General features: G+C 58.1%; 1 protein-coding gene across 2 annotated transcripts in view; it reads right to left on the bottom strand.

Moving 5' to 3' along the window:
- Positions 1 to 9,809, bottom strand: part of IL2RB (interleukin 2 receptor subunit beta) — a 17,216-nt gene extending 7,407 nt beyond the window's left edge. Inside the window, exons 1-6 of one of the 2 annotated variants that reach the window (XM_039246190.1) lie at positions 9,718 to 9,809; positions 6,692 to 6,814; positions 6,146 to 6,260; positions 5,284 to 5,362; positions 2,562 to 2,667; positions 827 to 975 (exon numbers count right to left, since the gene is read on the bottom strand). In XM_039246190.1, the coding sequence (XP_039102121.1) occupies positions 827 to 975; positions 2,562 to 2,667; positions 5,284 to 5,362; positions 6,146 to 6,260; positions 6,692 to 6,814; positions 9,718 to 9,727 (582 nt within the window). In that variant the 5' untranslated portion in view covers positions 9,728 to 9,809. Of the gene's footprint in view, positions 1 to 826; positions 976 to 2,561; positions 2,668 to 5,283; positions 5,363 to 6,145; positions 6,261 to 6,691; positions 6,815 to 9,717 lie in introns of those variants that run through there. The other variant, XM_039246191.1, reaches the window with a different exon arrangement.
- Positions 9,810 to 16,621: the final 6,812 nt, after the last annotated feature.

The following is a 16,621-nucleotide window of genomic DNA, read 5'->3' as shown; positions in this document are numbered from 1 at the left end:
TCCCCCCTTCTTCTCCTTCCCCCCCTCCTCTCTTTCCCCCTCTCTGCTCTCCTTCCCCCTCTCCTCTCCTTCCCCCTCTCCTCTCCTTTCCCCTCTCTTCTCCTTCCCCCTCTCTCCTCTCCTTCCCTCTCTCTCTTCTCCTTCCCCCCTCTCCATGCACCCAGAAGGAGGATTTTCCCAGAGACCCCTCCTACCTCTGGATCACTCTTCCCCCCGCCCCATCCTCAGACACACAGGCAGTGTCTTGTCTTCGCAGTGTCTCTTTCCTCGGCCTGGAAAACCCTCCCCCAATCTTTGCAAGGTCTGCTCCTTCTTGGCCCTCAGATCCCACAGCAGCCTTCTGTGGGCACCGAGGTGTCATCCCATTTAATTTCCCAGGTAGCTCCAATCAGTGTCTCAGAGTCTCCTGTGTCCTGTCTGCAGACTGTCTCCCGCCCGCCATGTGAGTTTCCTGAGAGCAAGCTCTGGTCAGTTTCGTCCCCTGCCCTCTTTTCAGCCGGGAACACATAGTAGGTGCTCCGTGTTTGCTGAGCGAGTGCGCAAATTAGGAAGCGGGTAAGTGAATGGATAGGTGACAGACCCCAGTGGGGCTGCCTCTGAAATCCCCTGGAGAGAGCAGTCCCCGGCCTCTTGGCCAGGCAGAACCTTGCCCTGGTGCCAGCCTGGCATCGCCCACCAGCCAGAAGCTCTGGATTGTCATAGAGGGAGGGGAGTCACAGCTGGCAGTGCAGAGAAGCAGCAGGGGCCGCCTCGGGGCTGAGATGAAGGACGGACAGGGTGGGAAGGAGGAATCGGGGCACGGTGGGGGACTGGGCCATGCACTCACCTCCCAGCGGTGCCCTGGGGACCTTTTCCGGGCCTCAAACTCCAGGTATCTTTCAATGTAGTGGGAGGACTGACGGACTTTCCAGGTTATGTTGCAGCTGTGGGCCTCCACGTGGGTGACTTGGAGGGAGTTGGGGGCCATCAGGCGAACTGGAAGCGAGAGAGGGACAGCGAGAGAGAGAGGAAGGGAGAGTGAGCTTGCAGGACACTGGGACACGATGCTGAGGTGGTAAAACCCAGCCGTGCTCCCACCCCCGCCTTCAGATCGGCTCGTCCCCCTCCGGGTGCCCCTCCCTGGGAGACCCTCACCGGTCTGGAGAAGCCTGTCCCCGCCACCCGCTGCTTCCGCCCCGCACCTGAGCACCTCCTGACATATTAAATATCTGTTTTTGGTTCTTCCTTCACTTTCTGTCTCCCGCCCCCAGACTGTGAGCTCACTGAGGGCAGGGACTGTATTCTCTGTGTATCCTCGGTGCCTGGAACATTACCTGGCACATCATAGGCACTGGGTTAAATGTCTGCTGAATGGAAAAAAAAAAAAACCAAGGTCGCCCGTTCTCTGCATTCAGAATCCATCTAAGAGCTCTATAGGGATCATCCCATTTAATTTAATGTAATCTCCATAGTCTTATAGGATTATAAGATTTTTATGATTGTGAAGTTCAGCCAATTTAAGTTTTTATAATTCGAGGACTCTGTAGAACTACGTGAATAATGCTAAGTGAATGTCTACACAGCATGCGCTAAGCAATTTCTGTGTCTGCCGCACACTCTTTACAACCCGGGTTCGGCAGGACCGATTCTCCCCATTCCAGACGAGGAAACTGAGGCTCAGACATGTTAAGTGATCTGCCAAGCAAGCCCCATTCATTTAAGGCAGGGCTGCATTTAGAACCCTGGCTAGAGGGACGCTTGGGCAGCTCAGTCCTTTAAGTGTCTGACTTCATGGTCATGATCACACTGTTCGTGGGTTGCAGCCCCGCGTCGGGCTCTGTGCTGACAGCTCAGAGCCTGGAGCCTGCTTTGGATTCTGCGTCTCCCTCTCTCTCTGCCTGCCCTCCACTCATGCTGTGTCTCTGTCTCTCAAAAATAAAAAAGAATCCTGCCTAGATCTCGCCCTTTTGTCCTAGATGGCCCCTCCATGGTCTGGGGCTGGAGACAGACACCCAGTCATTCAACAAACCTTCCCAGAGCACTGCCAGAGAAGGCCTGGTGCTGAGTACTTGAGAGTAGAGATAGGGATGACAGACACTCTGCTCTCGGAGAGCTCCCAGCCCAGTGAGGGAAATGGTCCCCTAAATCAGGCAGTGAGGACCCAGGACATAAACACCTTGAAGGAGGAGGTTCAAAGGGGCTGGGAGAGTCTGGGAGGACCTCCTGGAGGAGGTGACTCTTCACTGAGCCTTGAAGGGTGAGTGGGAACTTTCCTGGAGGCACCCTCAAGTGCAAGCGCAAGGGCTCAGAGGCATGGAGGGGCAAGCTGACTTCAGAGAGACTTTGATTGTGGCAGGAATATATAAGCCACAGGGGAGGGGTCCTAGATTGGGAAGCCGGGGCCAGAGCCCGAGCCTCGAATAGCAGGGTAAGGAACCAAGACTGCATCCCGAGGGCAGCAGGCAGTGACAGGGCACACGTGGTGAGGAGAATCTCCAAGGGAAAGACAGGGAAGGAGGTTCCCAGCCTGCCCCCATACCCCCACCCCCCACCCCTGCCCTGCTTTCCGATCCTCCACTCACGGTTCTCAAAGGGCTTGAAGTTCTGGGTCGTCAACACCTTCCACTTCTCCCCTTCATGGCACATCACCCTCATGGTGACGACGTCGGCCGAAGTCAGACTCTGAGTCTGCAAGGGAAGGTGGTCATTGGGATGGGGGGTGGAGAGACAGGGGAGGGGGAAGATCGAGACCACCATGAAAGCGGAACCCCTCCACAAGCCCCACCAGCTAAAGCGGGGGTCGGCAAGCCGTGTCAAGGTGCAGACAGTAACTGTTTCTAGCTTTGCAGGCCAGAGGGTCTCGGTCACGACTACTCCGCTCTGTGCTATCTTACAGAAGCGGCCAGACAAAGCCTGTAGGAGAATGGGCGTGGCTGTGTGCCAATAAATCTTTATTTACAAAAGAAACGGACATGAATGTGACCCGTGAAGGGAGCTGCGTTGTAAGGGAGGGAGTTCCCCATCACAAGAGGTGTGCAAGCAGGATATGCTTGCAAGAAATGTAGACCTGGAACAATACCTGTGTGATGGCTTTGAGTGTGAAAGCTCCCCCTGCCCCCCCACCACCTCCATCTCTCCCCAACACCACACCCCGACTTTTCTGGAAGGAAGTGGCCAGGTATCGAGCATCTCCTGTGAGCAGGCAATGCTCAGGGGCCTTAGCCACTTCTCTGGTCAGTTCTTGCTGCAGAAACCCAAAGTCATGCATCTGATCAGCAGGGCCGTCCAGATTCAAATCCAGGCCGCTGCATCCACTGCCCCGACACAGAGGCTGCGGCCACGGGCCGCGACGCCTGACCGATGGCTGCCGAATGAACCACTTACAGTGGCCTCCTCCCTGTGCAGAGGACCCCCTGCAGAGGGAAGGTCTGATGCAGATCCTCTTGGGATCTGTGTTCTGACACGGTGTTTTCAGATCCAGGACCATGGGCCCTGACCCTCTGACCTGCCACAGGGCCCGCCATGAGCAAACGTTGAACCTGATCATCAGAGTCCCCAGAGCTGGGAACAGTTCCTCCCTCTGCACCCCGAGGACCCTGCCCCTGCCTTCTTCCAGGTTCTGTGGGGGTCAGATGTCCCCAGATAGTAATAGTATTACCATCATTATTACTGTGACCACAGCTGTTGTAAAGAAGCCAACATAGATGTTGTAAAAGCTCTCTTGAGCGCTTCCTCTGTTCCAGACACTCTTCCGTGCGCTGGACACACATTCCCTCACTTAAGTCTCTCCACACCCTCCATACAGCCCCTATCGCTCTTCCCATCCTGCTGTTGAGGAGACTGAAGCACAGAGAGGCTGGGGCCTTGCCTCAGGTTGCACAGCTAGGAAGCACTGGAGCCAGGACGTGAAGCCAGACCATCGGCAGAGTCACGATGGCGGCACAGCAGTCCAATTCCGGAGGCTGTGCACTGTGTGAGCCCGCCTCACACTCTCCTGCCCCTTAGGAATGGATATAACCTGCTGGAGGTTGGAAAACATGGTCTGGGCATCCCTGGCGCCCGCCGCTGCCAAGGAGGGTGTGACAGTCACCTGCTGCCCTCCCCTGCGGGCATGGCTGCAGGCCCATCTAGAGGCAGCTTAGCACAATAGTGAAAGGCCACGCTGGGGACCTGACAGACCCGGGTTTGATCCCCGCTCCGGGGGGACTTGCCATGGGCACTTGGAAAGGGACCATGACGCTCTGAGCCTCAGTTTCCTCACTGGCCAGAAGGGGACAGTGCTCGTGCCCACCCACGAGGTCGCCAGGCTCCACGGACCATAGAGTCAAGCGCGTGCTCGGCCCCGGGTGGCACAGTCAGTTGAGCGTCCGACTTTCACTTAGGTCATGATCTCGCGGTTCGTGGGTTCGAGCCCCGCGTCGGGCTCTGTGCTGACTGCCAGCTCAGAGCCTGGAGCCTGTTTCAGTCTGTGACTCCCTCTCTTTCTGACCCTCCCCTGCTCACGCTGTCTCTCTCTCCTGGAAATAAATAAAACATTTAAAAAAAAATTTAAAAAAAAAACTGACAGGAAAAACAAACTATTTGTTCCATCTTTTCATTTCAATGTTCATTTAGTATTGTCTCCAGAGACTAATGATACACAGAGAGGAATCCACTCTGGGTGCCTCAGTGCTGCTCNCGTCGGGCTCTGTGCTGACTGCCAGCTCAGAGCCTGGAGCCTGTTTCAGTCTGTGACTCCCTCTCTTTCTGACCCTCCCCTGCTCACGCTATCTCTCTCTCTCTCTCCTAGAAATAAATAAAACATTAAAAAAAAAAAAAAAGCAGGTGCCACGATTACGGCCGTTTTGCAGAAGGGGAAGCTAGGAGCCGAGGTGGCGATGGAGCCAGGGCTGGAGCCCAGAACGTCAGCTCCGGAGCCCACGCTTGTAAGCCCGCACGGCCCTGCATTCGCCAAGACCTTGGGAGGAGTCGGAGGGGGCAGTGTTATCACTGGTGTGTACCCCGCCACCCAATGAAGAGTATAGAAGTGTCATGGAGCCCACAGAGCATAGGGGAAGCCATGGGAGTCGAGGCAGAATGGCCGAGCTTCATGCATCACAGAGCCTTTACCCCCGAATCAGGCCTGAGCTCTGGCCTTTGGATGCGGCCCTCCTTTCTTCTGCCTCTCTTGCCCTAGGTGGCCCTCTGGCGCACAGACCCTGTAGCCAAAACCACGGGGCTCGCTGGGCCACAGCTCCTCCCCTGGAAGGACACCCCTCTGCACCTTCCCTCCCCTTGGCTCCCTTCCCAGCTCCCACTACTCACATCCGGGGATCCAAGGATCAGGTAACAGGCCCAGGACGCCAGTCCCATCGGGAGCAGCTCACAAGATTTGTTCCAAGACCTTCCAAGACAAAAGAACCCTCCTTAGGACAGAAGGAGGGACCCCCCCCGCCCGGAGCCGGCGGTAAGGACAGTCCCCCATCCAGCAAGGCCAGTCGGCGCGGGGCGCTGTGCCAACCTCGGCAGAGGCCGAAGTCGGCTCTACCTCCCATCACGGACGCCTTGTCCTGCCCTCCCAGCCTGGCCCCTCAGTAGCCACAGCAACTTTCTAGAAACAAGCCACATCAGGACACGTGGCCTCCGCCCCTAGAGCCCTCAGAGTCTTCCCGTGGGGCTCCATGGAGCCTTTGGAACCCTGAAGAGTCACTGCCCACTCAGGGTCACCTTTGCTGCTGCCACCAGAATGTTTGGGTCACAGAAGCTCTTCGCTGACTTCTCCTACCCCAATGCCCTAGCCCCACAGCTCCCCCAGGCATCTCTCAAAAAGCTGGGGGAGCCCCCTTTCCTCTCCCCGCTGGCTCCCAGAGTCGAGTCCAGCCTTGGCATCACAGGCCTTATGGCTCAGTGTCCCCAAACAGCCTGTCCATCTCATCCCTGGCCCCTCCACTGTCACCTGGACCCCTGTTTCTCACCCCCACCCGGGTCCGGGTCCCAGGAGCCTAAACACCTGGCTCCTAGGCTTTCCAGCCCCCTGTGATGCCAGGAGTCGGTGGGTCCTATCGGTCCAAATCCCCAAAGCATAGCATCATGGCGTCTACAAGTAAGGAAGTCTGAATGTCAGTGATTATAAGACCCCGCCCCCGTCTTGAGATGCTGAGGTTTTGCTGGCCGGCCCCGCACTCACCGTTGATTTGGCCGAGCGTGGATCCTGCAGGATGTGGCCTTCAGGTCCCCATCCCAGCTCCAGACACAGGAGATGTTGGCTTTGGAGTTGTAGAAGCATGTGAGCCTGGAGGTGTCTACGGGCAAGATGAGGCATGAGTGGCCGGCTGCAGGGCGCCCGGAGTCCTCGGGGGCTGGCCCTCCACCCTGCTCCCTGCGCCCTGTGCCTACCAGATGAAGAGGTAGGCGCCCCTGGGGAGCTAAAAGAACTTGGTGGCTCCATTTCAGAGAAGACGAAACTGAGCCCCAGAGCCTGCAAGGCCCCATAGGCAGAGCAGGGACGAAAAGCGTGTCTCCCTTTGGCTTCGAGAGACACACGGATGCAGCAGGGGCGGGCCAGAAGGACCGAGGGAGAAGGTAGATGCCTCGCCCTCGCCTCCCTCCTTCCCTGCCTCCTGCCCCTGCTGATGGGCATCTGCCAGGAAGCAGGGGTCCCAAAATGGGTCCTAGATGGGCGCTGGCCACCTTCCCAAGAAACACACAGCGATCCAGATGCCAGGGTCCTCACCGTTCGCCACTGTGGATGCCCGAGGGATGGCCAGGGGCAAGAAGAAAACAAGGAGGGGCAGACACCAGGACAGAGCAGGAGCCGCCATCACATCCATGGGTGGGAGCGAGGGAAGGGAGCCCTAGAGGGAGGGAGAAGGGAGGAAGGCACAAGTGAGCACCTGCACCGTGGGCTGGCAGGCTGGGCCCTACCAAGCCAGCACCGTCCAGCCTCAGGGCCTTTGCACCTGCTGGTGCAAAGGCCCCCCACACACTCCTTTCCTTCCAGGACTCAAAAGCCCAGCACATCGTCAGAGCCAAAAGGGCTCTCTGGGTGAGCCCAACCCTTTGTTCAAAAGCTGGAGAAACTGAGACTCAAAACAAGGAAAGATTTGCTCAAGTCCACATAGCAAGGCCAGCGCAGAGCTGGGATTAGAGCCCCCCCTCGCCTTGCTGTCCCTTCAATCACACCAAACACTGTTCATTGGGAGGCTCCTATATGCCAGGCTGTTTTAAACTCTTTAAGTGAAGCCATAAAGACATTTAGCAGAGACATTGTTCTCATCTCCATTTTCAGATGAGGAAACTGAGGCACAGAGAGGTAAAGCCAGTTGCCCACGGTCATGTGGCTGATAAGAGGCAGGTGTGGAATTAGAGCCGCAACAGAGCCCAGGCAGGGCCTCCTGTAACTTCTCTGACTGCGTCTTCCCACCCACCGAGACCGTTCGCATGACTGATAACACGTACTGGTGACCTCACCGCACGCGTGGTGTGTGCTGAGCACTTTACACACACCTGAGCCAAAATCAAGAGTCAGAAGCGTATCTGCCCAGTAGCTTGGGGGAGTGGGGGTGGGGGTGCTTGTATCAGCCCCTTACACAGATGCGGAAACTAAGGCTCCGAGTCGGCAACCGGCCAAGGTCATGTGCGCAGAAGAGGCAGAACTGGGATTTCATCCCCGGGTTCACCCCCAGGGCCTGTTCTCTCACATCTTCTGTCCCTGCCCAGACCCTGTCCGGGGCACTGGTCCCCAGAGGTGAGACCAACAGCCCCCTGCCCTGGAGTCGAGGAGTTGAGGCCCAATAGGGACACAGGCCAACGGTCAAGTATCTGGTTTGGGTTCGAAAAGGAGCCCAGAGAGGTACCGTGGGCGCCTCCTTGCCTGGCCCACCATCCCCACAGCGGGGTATGCTCTCCAGCCAGGGTAGGGGGTGGGGGGCTGGTTACTTCTTTCCTTGGGAACCCTCTACAGCACAGGGCACAGGGTTGGGACCCTCAAGGGGTCCAGCAAGCCCCCCTGGGCCCCCTCCTCATGGCCCTGGGCACAGGCACTGTCAACCCCCTGGAGGGTGTCGCTCTGGGCCAGCACCAGCCAGCGAGTCAAGCCCATGTCCAAGACAGGACCTGGCACAGAGCCTCAGAGTGAAGGGAGGAGGGTCAGGGCAAAGGCATGCAAGATCACAGGAAGGTCAAGGCCAAACCACAGCCCCGGCAGGGGTGAGCCAGCAGGAGCAGAAGCATAATCTAGAATGAGCTCCCCGCTGTTCCTATCAGAAAGGGCGCATGTACATGAAGATTGCAAAGCACGAAGAGGGGAGTGTGCAGGGGGCACAGGGAGGTGGGGGCTGGGAGGGCTCCTGGCCCACGCTGAGCCTGTACCCGCCAGCAGAGGAGGCTTGGGGAGGTTAAGGAACCTGCCCAAGGTCGCAGGCCCGGCCTCAGGGATCAAGGTCACGGGCCCAGCCTCAGGGAGGGCAAGCAAGTAGGACCTCTGAGTCCTCAGCACCCTTAGTCCTAGGTTCTCACGCACGCCCACACACGGTGCCCTTCCCGACTGCAAAGCTGTCCACACTCACACTGACTCATTAGGTCCCCACCACAGCGCGGGAAGGTGGCTGTCGTCACCCCGCCTCTGAGAGATGCCAAGACAGCTCAGCGCTGCCCAAGGGGCTGGACTCAAAGCCAGTCCTCTGATTTCAGGCGAGATGATAATGACGGTGACAATGACGATGCTGACGGTCATGATGGTGACAGCGATGATGATGGTGACAGTGACTAATACCCGGCTCTCACTCTGTGCCCGGGTCCTTAGCACCCAGCAGATATTACTTCATTTAGCCCTTACAGCAACCCCGGGAGCAGGTGCCATTATGACTCCTTTTCTCAGATGAGGAGGCTGAGGCCAAAGCAGGGGGGGAGAGCGGGGGTTGAACGGGTCAGTACCGCCTGAGTTCCCGCGGGGCTGACTCTGCGGGATGTAGGGCGCCTGGGGGAGGGGGAGGATGAGGAAGGAGCGAGCACTGACCTTGATGGGCTCCGTCTCCCCTGGTCCTCCCGGCCACACACACACACACACACACACACACACACACACACACAACTCTGGATCCTGACTGTGAGGCTAGGGAGGGGACCCTCAGAGGTGGCTCTGCCCCTCAGCCACCCACCCCCCCCTCCGCCCCGCCAAGGTGCTCCGAATACAGACCAGGGCAGGAGGCCTCGTTCCCCAGGACTGGAGAGGGGCCTGGAGACACCACGGACCTGCCCCCTCACACGGCCAAGGGAGGGACAAATCTGGACTCAAACCTGCAGATCTGGCCTCCCGCCCGGGACTCCCAGAGCACCCCCACTTCAGGCCAGGTCTCAGAGAGTCCCCCCTCCCTCCTCTCCTGCCCCACAGCCTCCTCGGGGAGCCCTTCACGCAGGGCTGTGAGGAGGGCGCTCGCCCGGCCCCCCACCCCGCATCCCGGTGCCCTTCACCCCTCTGCGATGGGAGGCCGCTTGCCCCAGAGCGCCCCCCAGCTTCCCCAGGGACGGAGAGGTAGCCCGGAACTAGGCACCAGCTTTTCCTCGAGCCCACAGCCATGAGCTGAGCACCTGCCTCATTCCTGGGGGACTTCAAGATCAGGCTGGGGGCGGGGAGGGAGGGCCGGGAGAAGGATGTCCAGGCAGACAATGTCCTGGGGCATCTGGCTGGCGGCAGGGCCGGCAGGGAGCCCCTGGGGACCTGGGGACCGAACGGGGACAGGGGGAGGGCAGAGTCACCTGGAGGAGACATGGGGTTGCGGCGCACTCTCTCGGGGTCTCTCCGCTGCTGGGTGCACAGCCATCCCCCCCGGGGCCCTGCTCCGACTCAGACTCCCAGCCGCCCAGGTAGCAGCTGGCTGATGAGGCCAGAGAAGTAAAACCCCAGGGCCGGCCCACTTCCTGTGCAGGGATGGAGGGGGCAAGGCCGGGGGTGGGGACGCGGGGGGGGGGGGGGGTGGAGACATCAGGCTGGTGAGAAACTCTGAAACTCCTAAAGCACCTAGAGGCCTGATAAAGATCTCCCTCCTCCGCTGGGGGGGTGGGGCACCGTGGGTGTCTTGGCAGCAGACACACAGACACCCAGACACACAGACACACACAATCACGCTCAAATAGGTGCCTTGATGCACACAGGAGCGCCCGGGGGGGGGGTGCAGCCCTCCTCCTCCCTCCTACACCCACCCCACCGCACCCCACACAGGCCTCTGCAAGCCTGTGACACCTTCACCCAGTCACACATGTGCGCACACGCGCTTGCACACACACACACACACACACACACACGTGTGTCCTTTTAGGTGTCCCTGACATTTCTCTCTCCTGTCCCACCCACCTCTCCGAGACTTCCCTTTTCACCCAGCCTTCCAAGGAGCCCCTTCCTTAGTTTAGCATCTAAACGAAATCATTAGAACGATCTTCCAGGGCTTTGCAAGCAAATTGATGGCCATTTATTGGGCACTCTAGAACCTTCCCTTTCCTTTCAGATCATGATTCCTAATCCTCCTCCCCCGCCTCCTGCTCTTTGGATCAGCTCAGGGCTTTTTTTTTTTTTTTTTCCAAAGGAAGAGAAGTTGTGGTCCCCGCTTTAGAAAGGTGCACATCTATTGATATGTGGTGTCCCAGCCCCAGGGACCCGTGAAGTTCCATCCAGCATCCGGAAGAAGGAGTTCTGCGCTCTCTCTTTTTCCTGGTCTTAATGACCCTGCTTCAGGTGGGGGGCTCTCTCACAAGCTGCTCTCTCTTTCAAAGAAAGGGGCGGGGCAAGCAGGGGTGGAGTCAGAAGGGCAGCTGGGAGACCCTCCCGTCCCCGTCCCCCCAGAAGTGAGAGCAGAATTGAAGACCCCAGGAAGAGAGGCAGACCCAGCTCCCTTCTGAGTCGAAGCAGAAGCAATAGAGCGTCATCCTTGAGAAGAGCGCGTCCTTCTTTGGAGCCTCCCCGCAGAGGGACCCTGTCTTCCCGGGGCGTCGGTGTCCACTCGGTGGGAAGAGGCATGATGATTCCTGTAGACTATGCGAGCCCAAAAGCACTAACCACCCACCACACATTTAATGGGCTCACAACAGGCCGTCCTCTCCTCTCTCCCAGAGTGAAGCTTTCTGGCTCCAGGAGAGGGTAGTAAACCACCTCCACACAGATGAGAAGAATAGCCAAGATTTCTTGAGTCTGGAATATTCTGGAAGCTTCTCAAGGAACCGGGAAACGTGATTCTCCCAGGAAGGAAAGCCAGGTCAGGAAGGGGTAGGAAGAATGTTTTTTTCACTATAGACCCATTCGTCCTACCTGCACGTATTTCCTGCCCCAAAATAAAGGAATTCATTGAAAACTTTAAAAAAAAAAACCCACATATAAAAAGAGCGGCACCTGGGGGGGGGGTCTTAGGGGGCTCAGTGGGTTAAGCTTCTGACTCTTGGTTTTGGCTCAGGTCATGTTCTCACGGTTCGTGGGATCGAGCCCCGTGCCGGGATCGAGCCCCGTGCCGGGCTCTGTGCTGACAGCGTGGAGCCTGCTTGGGATTCTCTCTCTCCTCCCTCTGCCCCTCCCCCTGAAGGTAAATAAATAAACATTTTTAAAAAGTAAAATAAAAATTTAAAAATGTATAAGGAAAAAATATATCCCCAGGGGAAGCCAGAAATCACAGACATATATCTAGTAATAAAGAGCAGCACCTTCGCCCACGGGGATGACTCTTCCCCTCCTCCATCACCCTTTCCTTCTTCCTTTTTTCTTTTTTAAAAATATTTATTTAGGGGCGCCTGGGTGGCTTAGTCGGTTAAGTGTCCGACTTTCGCTTAGGTCATGATCTCGCGGTTCGTGGGTTCGAGCCCTGCGTCGGGCTCTGTGCTGACTGCCAGCTCAGAGCCTGGAACCTGTTTCAGTCTGTGACTCCCTCTCTCTCTGACCCTCCCCTGCTCACGCTGTCTCTCTCTCTCTCTCTCCTAGAAATAAATAAAAAACATTTAAAAAAAAATAAAAAAAATAAAAATAAAAATATTTATTTATTTTTGAGAGACAGAGCGAGACAGAGCACAAGCAGGGGAGGGGCAGAGAGAGAGGGAGACACAGAATCCGAAGCAGGCTCCAGGCTCCGAGCTGTCAGCACAGAGCCTGACACGGGGCTCGAACTCACGAACTGTGAGATCATGACCTGAGCTGAAGTCGGATGCTCAACCGACTAAGCCACCCGGGGGGCCCCCTTCTTCCCTTCTTTCATTCATGTTCACCAAACATCTACTGAGCACCAAGATGTCCCAGCAGCAAGGCCGGGACGGTGCCTTGAGCGGACTGGCGCCGAGCGGGGAGGCCACAGGCTGGTGTGGGTCCAGGGGAGGGGCTCTAACCAGCCAGGGCCCTGGGACCTGCCGGCGTGGCTTGAAGAGTGTAGTGAGGAGGGTCCTGCTTTTGCCAAGGGGCTCCAGCCAGGACCGCTGGGGTGGAGAGGCAGGGGTGGCTACGTGGAGCCCTGAGAGCTTCCCCCCTGCACAGCCCACAACCTCTACCGACAACTGAATGGCTGTAGGGGCACGAGGGAGGGGCACATGGTGGCAGAGAGAGAAGGCGGGAATGCATCCCTATCGCCAGTGGGTGCAGGGGGGAGGGATTTAGTCCCCCTTCTGGGCCTAAAACCCTCACCTTGTTCTTCCTCCGAGTGTGTCTGTCTCCTTCCCCTCCTTCCTCCACCCCTGCCCTCTTCCGTCTCCTTTTCCCTTCCCTCCCCCTCCTCCACCCCCCTCTGTCCCCTCCCCTGCAGGGCCCACTGGAGGACGTGAAGCCCTAGCAGGCACCTGAAGGCCAGAGCGCCCCCCACTGCGCAGAGAAAGCACACGGAACCGAAACAGGGTGGTGTGGGGCTTCTTGTTTCCGCAGTCGGTGGGCTTTACCCTGACAGATACAGAAGGGGCCGCGGGTGCCTGAGCTGGATGTTAAAGCTGGGGTGGGGGGTGAGGGCGCAGGCCAGGCTGGGGCCCCAGCGGGTGGGCAGAGCAGGTGCGGGACAGGTTGCCCTATTCAGCCCCCAGCCCAGGTCCCACCTGCTGTCACCTGCCCTGAGCCACATCCTCAGAAACCCCCTGACCGGCCGCGTTTCCACTCCTCACCCTTCCAGCCTGTTCTCCACTCAGCAGCCAGAGCTGTCTTCCCAGAGTCCAATCAGCCCATTTCACTGCAGCAACTCCGTTTAAACCTTCCAGTAGTTTCCACATTCATAATAAACCCCAGACTCCTCGTCTTGACCTCAAGGCCCCTCGGGAGCAGTCCAGCGATCTCTGACAGCGCCCACTGAGGCCTGCCCTGACCTTCATCTCCGGAGTTTGGGGGTGGGACCCAGCCTCCTGGAGCCGAGAACTCCTCCCCTGCCAGCACCCAAACTGCCACATGCATCAACCCCTAACTCCTATGGCAGCCTTTCCTGGGCCCTCCACACCTCCCCCCTGCACCCTCAGCTTTCATGGCACAGCCCCAGCAACTCAACCACCACTGCGCGGGGACCCCACTTTTGTAGGCGCCAGGGGGCAAGCACTTGTGGGGGCTCCTGGCTCCCCCTTCCTCGCCCCCCCCACCCCACATGTGAGCCACCACCCTCCCTGGTCTCCACAGTCACTTCGCTGACCCCCCGGGCTCCAGATTGGATACCCGTGCTCTTCCGTGGTCCCCTGTGAGCGGCCGGTTCCCCAGCCCCTCCACCAGCACCAGCGCCCCGAGCAGCCCCCACCTTGTGCAAACTGCGCCTTTCACTCGCCAGGACTGCTCCAGGGTGACTGGCTGTCCCGCTTTGCCTGGGCCTGAAGTGGATTTCAGGACATGGGATGTGAGTGCTAACTCCGGGGGGCGGCGGGGAGCCGGTTACTGCATTCCCACCTGATTCATCCCGGACAAACCCAGCCCCCCGATTTAAAGCCAGTCCTTCCCTGACACCCCTCCACCCAGCCAGGTCGGGCTCTGTGCGCACGCCGGCTACCCTGCCTTGTGACATGACTGCTTACATGTCTACACCAGGAGCCCCCTGGCAGCAGGAATCCTGTGTGACTCATCCAGCTCCGGAGCTCAGAACCGACCCAGCAAACAGAGGTGCCAAGACGCACGGAAGGAAGGACCAGAGAAAGACTTGAAATCTCCATTCAAGTCTCCTACATTCCAAATCTTCTACAAGGAAGATTCCAGAAGGTACAAGTTAAAAACAGCACGGGGAGTAACATATTTGAAGCTTCGAAAGGGTCGCCATTGGCATGGGTTTAAAGGGTGGGTCACTTCACGGGTGTGAGCTCCCAGCCGCACAGCCTCTCTGGGGGCAATCTGATGACATTCGTCACCAGCTCTGGCCCGTGACCCCGCGGTGCCGGGTCTCAGTCTCCTCCTGCAGACAGAGGCAGGCCCATGTGGGAAATGTGCACGCCAAGACTGGAAGCAGCCGGAATGCACGTCAACAGCGGACTTCGGGTAAGTAGAGCGAGGACCACCCCACGCGACACAGCCGCGACAAACAGAAGGGGGCACGTCTCCACTCGTGACACAGAGAGGTCCCCAGGTGTATGGCAGAGCGAACAAAAGCCAAGTTCAGAAAGAAGCGTGTAGTGGGGCGCCTGGGTGGCTTAGTCGGTTAAGCATCCGACTTTTGCTAAGGTCATGATCTCGCGGTTCGTGGGTTCGAGCCCCGCGTCGGGTTCTGTGCTGACTGCCAGCTCGGAGCCTGGAGGCTGTTTCAGAGTCTGTGACTCCTTCTCTCTCTGACCCTCCCCTGCTCACACTGTCTCTCTCTCTCTCTCCTAGAAATAAATAAAACATTTTAAAAAATTAAAAAAAAAAAAAAGAAGCGTGTAGTATGCCCCACCCCATGCGGGAGGGGCCAATGCAAGTGAGCGTGTATATGTGAGAAGGTGCGTGCAAGTGTGTGGGTGTGTGCACGTGCCCGGGGGCAAGCCTGTCTGTATACGTGTGTTGTGTGTGCAGGAGTGGCTGTGTAAGGTGCATGTGAGGCTGTGATGGTGAGGACGAGTGAGCCCCCGTGTTGGGAGTGTGTGATGGGTGTGAAGGTGCACCTGCGTGGTGGGGGGAGAGTGGAGGTGTGCGAGGGCGGGCATTTGTGAAGGGGTTGTGGTGTGTGTGCGTGCGTAAGGCTAACTGTGCGTGTGTGTGAGCATGTCTGTGAACTAGTGTATACGTGCACCGAGTAGCTCTGAAAGGAATCCCTAGAGATTTTCCAGCTGGGAGACCGAGGAGGGAGAGGAGGGGGAAGAACTTTCCGGAATAATCTTGTGTGCAATTTGAACTTTGTGTCCTGGGAACATAGCAGTCGCTTAAGAAAATAAATAAAATTAGAACCAAATACAAAATAAAAGTAGGGGACCCTTTGTGGGGGGCGGCGCCCCCTGAGGGCTCCTGGTCACATCTAACCTCTCCCAAGAAGCCCGAGAATCCAGTCTCTGAGCCCTCCAGGCCACCTCCTTGCGCCGAAGGAGCCCAGGGAGAGAAACTTCCTGTCCACAGTCATCTGACTCCGGACCCCCGTGTCCCCACTGCCGGGCCAGAGTCCCGTGACGGGGACAGTCAGGGGAGCGCCGAAGATCCTCTATCAGCACCTTCAATGGTTTCCCCCCTTTCCCGTGGGAAACAGGTAGAAAAGAATCCTTTCACTTTTTTTTAAGCGGGTTTCACCAAGATCTGTGATCTTTCTCGGAAGACAATCTAGGTGTCACAGCGACGAAAGAGAATGTGTGATGTTTGCAATGTGTCTGTGAGAAGTTCCTCTCGACCTAGACATTGTGCTTGCTTGCCTTTTTCTCTAGGTGTTTTTATTAAGGAATCGGAAAAAACACACACACACACAAAGGCCCCTCTATGGAGGCTGGGTCTGGCTGTCACCACGGCCTTCGATGTCTGCGTGGAGGACAGCAGTGAGACGGGGTCAGGGGTCGAGCTCCGGAGCGATGCCTCTCAGTCAGGCCTGGGGGACAGGAACGCCGGGCGTCCAGCGAACAGGCGACCCCGGGGCAGTGCGGATGCCAGCCTCCAGCAGTGGGCAGGTGCGAGGTGGGCCAGACGGCGCCCTGCTTCCCATGGAGAGGCTGTAAAATCTTGCCCCGGTTCCTGACCCTTGCCATCCTGGCACGTTGGGCGCCTTGCCACCTTGAGAATGGCAGCAAGGCGCTGAGAGAAGAGAGGCGATTATATATTGGCAGACCCTGAAACCAGACCCAGGGAAGATCGAGAAAACCCACGCGTCTCCTCCCCAGAAGAAGGGGGCCGAACTGAGCCTGAAGAAGGGCAGTTCCGGGCAAGCGCAGGGTGGCCGGCGGCTTCATGGATTCACGGAGAAGGGCCCCTTCGGGCGGTGCTCGGCGTGGGGGCCCCTGTCACCCTCCCCCTCCCCACCCCTGTGCTCGCACAAGCGCTCCACCAAGTTGAAAACAGGCTGACGACATTGTTCCTATTTCTGTAGCTTTGTGGGCACCCTCCAGGCCCCCCCCCCCCACTCGCACGGGGAGGACATCACGGCCCAAAGGGTGGCTCCGGACAATCAGCAATTGACTAAAATGCACCCCGGTGTCTTGGCCTCCCCACCTCAAGGACTGGCAGGCGAGGGGGTGCGTTTGGGCTGGCGGCCACCGCGGAGGTGTCCGCGGACGCCACACAGGAGCGCAGGGACCGACC

This window comes from Hyaena hyaena, unplaced genomic scaffold (assembly GCF_003009895.1).
Source record: "Hyaena hyaena isolate Hyena2069 unplaced genomic scaffold, ASM300989v1 scaffold_280, whole genome shotgun sequence".
In the NCBI taxonomy this organism is placed as follows: Eukaryota; Metazoa; Chordata; class Mammalia; order Carnivora; family Hyaenidae; genus Hyaena; species Hyaena hyaena.
The sequence above is the reverse complement of the archived record's forward strand: the minus strand, read 5'-3'. Positions and strand labels throughout refer to the sequence as shown.